This window comes from Bactrocera latifrons, unplaced genomic scaffold, assembly GCF_001853355.1.
Source record: "Bactrocera latifrons isolate USDA-ARS-PBARC rearing strain unplaced genomic scaffold, ASM185335v1 scaffold_69, whole genome shotgun sequence".
In the NCBI taxonomy this organism is placed as follows: Eukaryota; Metazoa; Arthropoda; class Insecta; order Diptera; family Tephritidae; genus Bactrocera; species Bactrocera latifrons.
Window position 1 is genome coordinate 989,101 of NW_017537367.1, and position 12,067 is coordinate 1,001,167.

General features: G+C 32.4%; 1 protein-coding gene across 2 annotated transcripts in view; it reads left to right on the forward strand.

Annotated features, from left to right (window-relative positions):
• LOC108975725 (nucleolysin TIA-1) overlaps positions 1–11,321 on the forward strand; it is a 114,493-nt gene extending 103,172 nt beyond the window's left edge. Inside the window, exons 7-8 of one of the 2 annotated variants that reach the window (XM_018944421.1) lie at positions 1,581–1,737; positions 10,748–11,321. In XM_018944421.1, the coding sequence (XP_018799966.1) occupies positions 1,581–1,737; positions 10,748–10,789 (199 nt within the window). In that variant the 3' untranslated portion in view covers positions 10,790–11,321. Of the gene's footprint in view, positions 1–1,580; positions 1,738–4,948; positions 5,026–10,747 lie in introns of those variants that run through there. The other variant, XM_018944422.1, reaches the window with a different exon arrangement.
• The last annotated feature ends 746 nt before the right edge of the window (positions 11,322–12,067 follow it).

The window sequence follows — 12,067 nt, forward strand, 5'->3', positions numbered from 1 at the left end:
AAAATTTAAAAAAAAAAATAAATTACTTTTGAATTTATCAACATTTTTTCATGATTCTAATAGTGACGATAACCATTCCTGTACTTTTTAAGAACAATTAGGGTTGTTGTGTTTTAAATGATTCAAACATGAGAAATTGTGTCCGCCAGTGAAAAACGCATCTCATTCACACAGGTATTTCTCCGACAGATGCCATCAAAAAAATCCGAAAAAAATTGTATTTAAACTCCACGATATACCTCATGATATGTGAGAAAAGTTCTATAGTAGAAAAAAAATTCTATGAAAAAAAAAATTCAAAAACTTTTTGTGGAAAAATATATTATAAACTCGGCCAATTCCGATGACCCCTTGGAAGAAAGGTGCGCACGCGTTGGCAAGATAACTCTTTACAGGACAATCTAAAGTGAGAAAATACGTGTTTTGTTAAAACTTTACCTTAGAACTTAAACGAAGGAAACCAAACAAATAGGTTTTTTACAAAAAAAAAAAAAAAAAAAAAAATTTAAATATCATTGAAAATCTTGTCATACTTTTTTTCAAATAGTTGTATTTTAAGAATTTTATCTCAAAGATCTGTGTAAAATTGCATGAAGATCGGTGGAGTAGTTCTCTAAAAATATGCCAACCGATTTCAAAAACATAGTTTTGAGAAAAAAGCGTTTAAGGAAAGGTAGCTTCGAACGCACAAGTTCTGAGGGCTGTATCTCCGAAATTATTATTCTTATCAACTAACGAATTTAGCACAATATTTTAGAGTTGTTGTAAAATTTAATAAAAAAGAAGAGTTAATTTTTTCAAACCCGTAAACCCATGTAACCCCTTAAAAATGAAAACAAAAAAGTTAATTCGATGGAAAGCATAAATTCGGGACCAGTTCGCAATTAAATTTTACTATTTTTTTATAATATTTATTTTAAGGCCACAAAATTAAAAAAAAATATGAACCTGTTACTAGCTGCTATTGACGCACAGTGCGACATACCGACCGACGTGCACCAACTAGAAAAACAATATAGTGTTTTGTTTGTGTATGTGTGCAAGCATATTCGCTGCTGCAATAACAGCTAAACTTTCGCTTGGTGAATTTATTTTATTCGCCATTTGCTCGTATTTGTTGTTGTATGCACTTTTCGCCGCTATTAGCGTTGTGGCTGTAACTCTTGCTGACACTTTGGTTGATTGCATCTGTTTGTGTTTACAGCGTCAACAGCAGATATAGCCAATGGCGATAGTGAAAACAACAAAAAACCAAACACATAAATTTATATATACAAACAAAAACTAAAATCTCTAAATAAGTTGGACAAAAATGGTATTCGTTAGCGGTAGCAGAATTGTCTACATACTAACGCTGTGTACCATAAAATATGTGATGGCTGCGATTGTGCATAGTAAAATTAAAAGTTGGCCAAATCACGACTACGAAAACAATAGATTATGTACGTGTTGAAAACTTTATTTCTAAAAAAATAAAATTTTTTTGATACTTTTTGGATTTTTTTTTTTTTTTTAATTCGAACAATTATGAAAAAACAAACATTTTAATCAGATGTCTCCCTCTCTTTCCGCTTCTACAGCATGGGTGTACAGATTCCCGCCACTTGGCAAGGCGTTGCCACTCAAGCGCAAATCTCACCTGCACAACAGTTGGCGACGGGCGTACCTGGTGCTGGGATACCGCAAGCTGCCGGCGTCGTCGCCTATCCGATTCAGCAATTTCAAGTGAGCCCACAGGTAGGTGTTAATTCATGTTTTCACTCTCACAACAACAGGGACGATATATATAAATCTCGTTGTTAGTGTTGGTATTGTGTTAGTGCTCGTTATGTTTGCAGTTGCTGGTTGGAGTTGCAAGATTGAAAGCATTTATAATTTATTGTTGTTGCAATTTTTATGCTTTGCCCCTTTTTTGCATGCTGCTTAAAATAACCTCAAATGCTTGACACACATTACTATGTTATTAACGACTTTTAGCGCTAAAAAATATTTTGAATAGTATGAAGTAATACCTATATCTATGCGTTTTCCACTAAGCATGTAGCACACCGTTTCAAAATCCAATTTTTTTACCATATAAAATAGACGAATTTTTTTACTAATCTACTATTTGAGGCATTTGACAATAAAATATGAGGATCTTTAGTGTAATGACGAACCATCGTGCGATAATCACTAGAATAAACTGGTTGGGAAGCAGGTCATCGTTTTCTGTGCGCCAACCCAATGACAAAAGACACGAAGGCATATGTATAAAGTAGTAGTAGAGATTCAATATCTAATTGAAGTCCTTGGCAAAAATTTCCAGCGGTTTGTTGGTAAGATGAAGAGAACTCAAAATGATTTACGTGAAAATCTAGAATTCAATGTCGTTCAGAATGATATTGGAAGCATAAAAATCGCCATTAGTATAAACTTTATTCCACAGAGTTCTATCTTTAACAACACTATGCCCCAAAGGCATAAAGCAGTGATGTTCAAATTAATTTTCAGAATATCATAAATATTTATAATCGTTCGAATAGGAGAATGACTATAGTCAGTTAAGATATGCACACCGTCTCTACATAATTATCATATTAGTGGTCGAAAGAGACTTTGAATGACATTACAAGCCAGTGAGTGACCAGGTCACTTTATTCGTGGGTCGGAAAAATATCTGTAAAGTGTATGTCAAATATCGTTGAAATTTTGTAATGATGAGGCCAATCATTAAATTAGCTTACCGCTTTTTAATTACAGTACGTTCAAAAAGTAACGTTTCTCCTTTCTTTTTGATTTTATTTTGTGCAATTCACACGGTCAACTTTTTTGAACTTTTGAAAGTGCCACATCACGCCATGAAATTTTTTGCTGAAAAATTGTTGCCAGCATAAGAAATGTTCTTAAGCAGTATCCAACGAAACATCCTAAAAGTCCCAAATGGGCTATAAAAACTGCAAACTGCAAAGTGTTTACATACGGTTTGAACATTCGTGAATAGGTGATCTGTTAGTTTTCAAAAACTGTATACTATTATGAGATTACATTGTAAGACTTTTTTTATAATTTTAGAATTCTTAATTTATTCTTCAGAGTCTATGTCATTCCCCTGATTTGATGTGACTTTTGGCGCATATATCATTGACAACCGAAAAAAAATCAGGCAAAATGTATATTAAAAAGTCTTACTATATTTTGCTCACGTTTCTACGTGAATGAAAAGCTAGTTAATTGCACCATTCCCATTGCAACTAAAAGTGATACTATTTATGCTATTAAATTCCTCTTTGAAACCCATTGCCATATCAGTTGCAGACTCCGTACCCATTGGAAACAATACAAAAAACATATAGTTACTTTATAGAAATAATCCCTCACTCCATTCGCAAATCCAATAGAGACTTTCATGAAAGCCAACATATCCAAAAAAAACTTTTAACGCCAGCAAAATATTTGATTCAGCTACTCCAACATACCTGGAGAACGCTTCCTCTGAAAAATGCGGAAAAAATATTGAGTCGCCAGCATATGCACAATACTTATCCAATCCCAAACAGAAAAACAAGCGGTTAGCACTATTTGCCAAAAGCATGAAACTTTGCTCAAGAAATGACAGTATTCTGTGTAGACGATTGCTTTCAACGCCCACAATGTCTTAAGGCCTTAACCGCTTTTCTTATAAAAAAAAAATAAATATTTTATTAGAACTTATTATTGTTACAGGATGACTCCTTATAGGATCATCTGAAAGGAAAAAAACGTGTTTTAGTCCAAACCTTAACCTAGAACCCGGAGGAAAAAAAAACTGAAAGTTGGATTTTTGTCAGACATTACAAAAAATTAAAATTTCATTGAAAATTTCGCGATAGATTTTTTTTCATATAGTTTTAATCGAAACGGAAAAATCTTTGAAAGAAGGATTTAGTATCACAAAAGCCTATATACAATTACATGAAGATCAGTTGAATAGTTCTTTAGAAATTTGCAAACCGAGTTCAAAAACACTCACAGTTTTGAGAAAAACGCGTTTAACGATGATGCACTTAGCCTAGCTAGCTTCGAACGAACAAGTTCTAAAGGCTGTATCTCTGAAGCTATTACTCGGATCAACTTGTAAATTTAGGTCAATATTTTAGAGATATTTAATAAAGTAGTAAAAAATTCGATTTTTTGAAATTCTTAAAACCATGCAACCCTTTAGCGTAGTCCAGTAAAATGACTGTAAATGACTAGATTTAATTTTGTTTTATAATTTGGTACAAATGACAGGTGAAAAGTTTTGAATTTAATTGTTTTTCTAATTTGTAAATGTAGGGTATAACGTCAAAGTCGATTAAGGGAATAGCATATTTTAGTGGTTTTTAATTTTAGCTTATATTAGAACAGTGCTACTTGCGCTTGCACTTAGACATGAGTTTATGTTAAAACTGAAAGCAAACGTGTGGAATTGAAATAAAGTACAATTTTTTATTAAACATAAATATAGACAGCTTTATTTATCAGTTATACACAACTGAAAGCTTTAAGGACGTAAAAGAACATTTTTGCTCTGTGCAGTTTGTTTGGCATGCCTTTCATATATTTTCATCCTTTTGCACGTTTTAATGCAAAATGTTTTATTAAATCCAGCATCCATCAAATTGTATGGCAATATTTAGAATATTGAAAATTTTTTATAAATAAAATATGGTAATGGTTTTTTACAATATTTCGCTTACTTTCAATTTTTAAAACTTTATAGTATATTAATACATGTATATGCAAATATGTTGCACTTGCCTGTTTGTTTATTCCAATTTTAAATACTTTACTACCACTCATACATTTGTATATTGTTCCATATAAATAACTCTTTTTATATGCATTTTCACCCTTTTTTATCGACATTTTATTCATTAAAATTTTACTAAAATTTTTTCCTACTACTATTTCCAATTTTTACTAACACCTCATATTATTTTTTAAGGTTTATCCTTTACTTTTGCAGGCACAGTAAACCCACATTTAAGATAGCATAAAAGACATTATAAACTACATAAATAGCTTAAGGCAGATTGTTATAGATGACTGTAAGCATTATCAAGAAAAAATGAAAGAAGAAATAAATATATATATAGCGGTAGTTTTGACAAAATGAAAAGAAAATACAAAATATAAAATAAAAATAAATAAAAAATTACTAAATGTGTAAATATATATTAAGCAACACAAAGCACAGTGGAAAAGTAGTGAGTTTAGTGAACACCGTAAATGCAAATTTTGCACAGAAAGTTGAAAACGAAATATTGTAATCTAGTAATTATATGAATAGCGATTACTTTGCTGCAACAAAATGAAAGCAAAATGTAGTGGAAAAAACTATAATTAGAATACTAACAAACACATAAACAAACATATGTATGTATAGAAAAATAACAAATAAAAAGGCGGCGAATATGTGCAATAAAAAACAGCGTGAAAGAAGAAGAAGAGAAAGAAAAAAGAAAATAAAATAAAATGAACTAATTGTAATAGTATTTGTAAAACCAAAATAGATATGTGTACGTAATTAAAATTAGCAGCACATGGTAAAAACATAACGAATGGCGGCCAAAAGTAATAAGATGTTAAAGAAAGGTGACAAAATCACATGCGCACAGAAACACATGTGCAATTTAACGGAGAGAATAAATTGATGCCGAAAACATTGAGGATGATGTGGACTTCATTGGTTTACAAATTTTTCTCACCACCATCACCAGCACCATCACCACCACCACCACCACAGCATCGAAGTCAATGAGAGCTTATGCGCGCTTAAGTGCATTTTTAATAGGAATATTGCAATGTGGTGTATGTGTAATGAAAAGTGATTATGTATATGTAATTAGCGATTTTTGCTTACAACCAAAGACGCAGAACACACATATACACACCCACACGCAAACACATATGTCATGCACGCAACACACTTGCACTGAAACTAGCTGACATACAAACTTATGAAGTCTATCTTTAGGCGCTGCACACACATATAAATTTGCACGCATACATACAGTTATACATAATATGTGTCTAAGCCAAAGCATAGCCATAGTTGTCATACTCATACATACACATATGCCCTATAAATAAATTAAGACTGCATCAATACTAAGCGCAAACGTTTCGATGACTTTTCCAGAAAGTGTTTTTTTTTTTGCGTTTCGCTTGCAAGGACTCTAGCACATACATACCTTTATACTTATTGTTTCCGATTAGCTATTGTGTGCTTACACCCTAGGAAAAAAGCACAGGTCCACATTGGTATACAGCAATCCTAAAAAATACACTAATACTACATATAAATATAACAAGGAAAATACCATTCGTAATCTAACGTAATCTAAAACGAATATTGCACTAGTGCCTGTATGACTAATATCGAAATAAAGAAAACAAAAAAAAAAAAAAATTTTACCTAAAAACAAGTTTAGTAGTTGAATTTGTCTACTAATTATAAAATAACTAAAACAAATACAGTGATTGCTTTCTGCAAAAAGCGAGAATATTGAAACAGAAATTAATTTAAAATATTTTTGATTTCTGCTTGAACCTATACCAAAGTTATGATAAAATATTTTCATAAATTTAAAGATGCTACTGATTTCAAAGCTTTTATAGAGATTTCAAAAGCTTTAACTAAAAGCTCATGATTTAAAAACTTTCCTTAAAAGCCCGGAATATCTAAAGCTTTCATAAAAAGTTCATAACTTCGAAATCTTTCACCAAAAGCTGCTGATTTGAATTGTTTTCACTGAAAGCTCATACAAAACTTTCACAAAAGCTTATTGTGTCAAACGCTTCATCTAGAAGCATAGGTTGGGAAAAGCTTTCATTAAAGTCTGAAATTTTAAAAGCTCTGTATTTCTAAAGCTTTCATAAGCAGCTCATAACTTTGAAAGCATACACTAAGATCTGCTGATTTCAAGCATTTTCACTGAAAACTTATACAAAACTTTCATAAAAGATTATTATTTCAAAACCTTTATATAAAAGCATAGATTTAAAAAGCTTTCATCAAAGGCTGAAAATTTCAAAAGCTTCCACTAAAATCTGCTGATATGAGGTATTTTCACTGAAAGCTATTTACATTTATAAGCTTTCATTCAAAGCTATTTTCGAAGCTAAACTCTAATAGATTAAAACTTTAGTAAATAAAAAAATATTTATTTAAATTCCATAGCACTGCACAGAGTACTAAAGTCTAATATTTTTACAATTTACTTGCCAAGTGAACTTAATACACACACCCACACAAAGATACAATTATATTCTAAGTGACACATATAAGTAACTTTAAAAATTGCATTTTATTTATTTATTTATAAATTGCTATATATATATATTTTTTTTTTATCCACTGTATTATGTTAGCCACTGAAAAACCCACCAACATTCAATCAGTTATATGCGGCATACAGAAAATACCCGTTTTTTCCTACCAATTCTGTCGGTAATTCTAACCTTGAACGCTATGCAGCGCGGGTATAGAAGAGAGGGAGAGCGGTAGTGAAATCATCATTGATGTGGCGAACTCAATAATACATTTCCTAATTAATTGCTGCCAATTGATTATGTGTAGAAACAGACAGACAGTGGTATATGAGTTAGCTCCTCACATCAACTGCTGCATTGTTGAATTATCTAAGCAATTCACGAAATACTCGTAGCGATTTACTTTGTAATCAAAGCTGGAATGTACCCTTTTCAAGTACTTAATGGCATATGCATATTTGGATTCTACACACACACACACACACAGGCGCAGTAATTACGAATGTAATTGATTTGCCTCGCATCAAGGACACTTTGAGAAGAGTTATGCGAGATAACGACTTGTTGTGTTAGGATATCTAGGCTAAATTTTTCGTAAAATGTATAAAGTAGTTGAGTGAAAGCGAATAATTACAGAGAAATATGTTGAGGTTAGGTAAGATTGATATAGCAAGTACGCTGGGTAGAGAAAAAATCTTATCATTGAGAAAAGCCTCATCTTTTTTCTAAAGCTTTCACAAAGTTCACGTCCACAGCTAATCATAGCACAAAGCTTTCGCCTGAGAAGTTGTTTTTTGTATTTTTCTAGCACTCGTTACCCAAACAATTAGCAGAACCCTTATGTTTGACAATACAAAAAAGTATATGCTTCTAAATAATCTCTATTACCATGGTCGAAAATAAATAACAAATTCCCTCATGTTGTTTCATAGATAAATGCAACTCCTTTAAAAACTTCACATACTCTTGATTTAAAAATAAAAAAAATAAGTAATATTAATACTCGTATAACTCAATAGATATTAATACAAATTATTCAAACTACAAGTAACATCCACTCCATCTTCGAATGTTCAAAATCGAAATCAAACATACCATTTTCAGCAACTGTTTATAGTATAGCATACAAATCAGCTTCTTATTCCATCTAAGATTTTAAAAATTCTTTTACACCTAACTATATGCGTATTTTGCACCTGCTTATGTTCCCTAGTAATACAACTGCTCAAAATTCTTTGTTATATACGCTTACTTTTTGAGCAATTGAAACCCGAATTAACAACTAATCAACTAGCAGCCACCAGCTCCAACCCTTTAACTTTAGTCACCCTTGAAACAATTATAGCTTTGCTACCAAAAATTACTTTTTTTTTGATTATTTTGCTTTCCACCTCTTACTAAAATATATTTGTAAACTTGTTTCATTTGGTCAATTCCAATTTTTTTCGTTTATTTAGAGTTTTCAAGTGAATCATATAACGTTACAGCGCAGATGTCCTGACCTACAATTTTGAATACACGTGTACATTAATTGTAAGAGTTAGAGCTTGCAGTTATTTTATTAAAAATAAAAAGCCCTCAATAAATGAAAAATTTTAATAGTGAAACCATTTTGCTTTTACAAGATCCTGAAATATTCATGTCAATAAACTCAGAGTAATAGCAAAACTCTGACATAAGCAATTTTTTCGGAAATTGAAGCGTCGTTCATTGAGCTTGAAGTATATTGATTAGGTTAGGTCATTTTGGTAGGGCAATAAGCCACACATACGCCTGTTTGGTCCTATGCGATACCAGACAGAGTTTAGTTGCTATGTCCAAGAGAAATAGTAATCCTTTAGGATGCCTGCGCTTGATGCGAATTTTAACAAACTCTGCTTACTATCTCTACCTTCTCCGGTGTATATTGCCGTGGCTACTGGTGTCCTGCCATGCATATTTCCTGTAGTCTTCTCGACCTTTCAGTCCCATCCTGTGGGCGTATGTCGCCACCAGACAGTGACCATTCTATCAAATGCCAAAAGGAGTTGTGTTTACTCCCGATCTACCGTTTTTCATATGACTTTTTCAGTAGCTCGTTCTCATTAAAATGCTTCTGTTAAGATCGTCGTATGGATAATATATAGGTTTCCCAATGTTGATCACGATTTCGGCAGTTAGCCGTACACCAATCTTGGCAATCTCGTCCAGTATTTTAGTGGCCACGGTGCCTTTGTGGCCTGGCACCCAGTAGAAGTGAAGTTGATTACTTCTGTCAACACTTTTCTTCTTTCTGCTTCCCTGCTTTTCAAGGCATTTCTGGCTTATATGCGATAGGAGGTTACTGCTTTGATTGCTTTTTGGCTGTCTATATAGATATTGGCTCTGGATTCGGCTGGATATGCGTGTGAGGAGGTTTCGCAATATCAAAGAGTTCAGCTTAAAATATTCCGCAGTCACTCCGAAAACTTAGGTTGGCTTATGCCTAACTCTGGACAGTATACCCTCGCACCAACTCCATCGTCCGTTTTCGAGCTATCCGCATAAATGTTTAGAGGTTGGAGGAGCCTTCATTCGCTGTTGAAAAGTGGGGTCATGTAGTCGGTGTTAGACCAACAACCATTACCCACCAAGTTATGCCCGAAGATTCTTTCTGCAGCCAATCGTCGTCTCGCCGATTTTGCTGTGCAATTTTCAGCGAAGAGGTCTAAGGGAGACAGGTTTACCACCAGCTCTAGAGCCGCAGTTGGTGCTATTCTTAGAGCTCTTTATATGCACAGCGCAGCGAACCTCTGAACGCCTGACGAGAACAGTTTGTTTGGCGATTTTTCAATATTAGGCCAACTAACTCATTGCGGGTTTTCCAAAGTATATTTTTTTAATATCCTAAACAAAATATCACAGTGACAGAAATTTGTCGAATACGGTGGCTAAGCGATGACTCTCTGTTTCATCAAAAACTCAGTCGCAATTATACTAAAATATGACGGCGCTTACAGATCTTTTGGGTACAAGAAGCGCAAAGGTTACACAAATTGGTTGAATCGATCTAAAAGTCTCGACTTTTAGGCACAAATTAATTAACGTTTTCAATGTTATTACTTTTAAAAAAGGTGGTTATTAGACTGCTCTGCACCTTACAAATATGTATGTTATTAAAAAAAACACTTCCGAAAAAACTTCTGCAACATTTTTAACGATGTCTTAAGGTAGTATGGTAATGTGAAAGCTCCTTCCCTTTTGCGAAATAACCATTCATATAATGTAAGTGACCAATTCAATATGAAAATTTAAAAACAGATAATTCAAAAACATATTCATTGGAGATCAGGGCCAAGGATATGTACACATGTAAATATATTTAAAAGCTCCCTACTATAAACAGAATTTTACTAACGTTCGCAAATCAATAAATTTAAAAATATTTGCAATATATTTATACATTAAGCGCATACTGTTATTTATTTTAATTTCTCTATTTGTTTTTCAGTTGCCAGAAGATGAATGGTTAGCAGCAAATTTAATCTGTTAGTTATAAGTGGCGTAATGTTGTAATTATATAGAGATATGCATTCAAAAAATACTTTATGTATATGTAACTAACTATACATAACATATTTTATTAATATGTAGGGGATGTGTTGCCGAAAGTGTATAATTGATATGTATGCGCATATAAATATTATTGGCTAGCAAATAAATAACTGATACTTAAAGGCACAAACTCATACTAAAATGATGCGAGTGGAAAAATAGTTGAAAACACAACAAATTTAGTTGGACAACTGCTAAACCAAGCAAGGCATATACATGCAGGATATGGAATCTGGATCTATTTAATCAAGGTTTTAATATTCAAGTTTCGCCTATTTTGAGTTATGACGGGCGCTTTTTTAAATAGGTAAAAAATATACATATATTGACATTTCTTAATACTATATAGTTTTTTATAAGTTGCTTATTGGCCGAAGATTCGGTTAAATTCTGGGCAAATAGCTCTTACGGTGCAGTACAGAGTACAAGCTAACTATAATGTTATCGATTTTCGAAATATTTCCAATTAAATTTTTAGACAAAACAGTTTCCAAAATTTTGAATTCTCCTTGAAGTAAAAGGTTTATAAATTTTTTCAAGGAATGTTTGGACTTTTTCATAAAAAAATTAAATTTCCAAAAAAACAGAAAAAAAAACAATGACTATGACTTTAGAGTTAATGTCACACTAAAATAGGAGAAACTATAGTTTTTATTTGGATACGGTGAAAGCTTACCAATATAGCAGAGGTCGTATACACTGAAGTTACAACCAGTTCACATATTTTTAATAAATGTTTGAGTCATAAAATTTTTCTTCACATTCTTTTGAAAACTACGAGAATAGTATCTTCCAACTTTTCTTCCTTACGTTTATGGAGCCGATACCCCAGCATAATATTTTGCGATAAAAAATATTTCACTATTGTCGCGAAACGTTCTACTTATGTAACATACACATGCATATATGTATATCGTCGCCTAAAATGCAAAACTACGTATCGTCAACAATATCGAAATTAAGTTTTTGATTCCTTACGCTTCACTACATATTATATTGCATATATACATAGTGGAATGAAATTTTCAGCGTCCGCTGTCAGATATAAACAATATATAACCATTTCAAAACCAAAACTCAAATGTTCTTTCAATATGAGTGGTTTCCATTATATCGTTTTTCTTTCGCCCGTAAATTTATATAGGTGAGGATATATTGAATTTCGTTTGGGTATGTGAGGGTGCAATTAAAATTATACCGGAATACATATTTTATT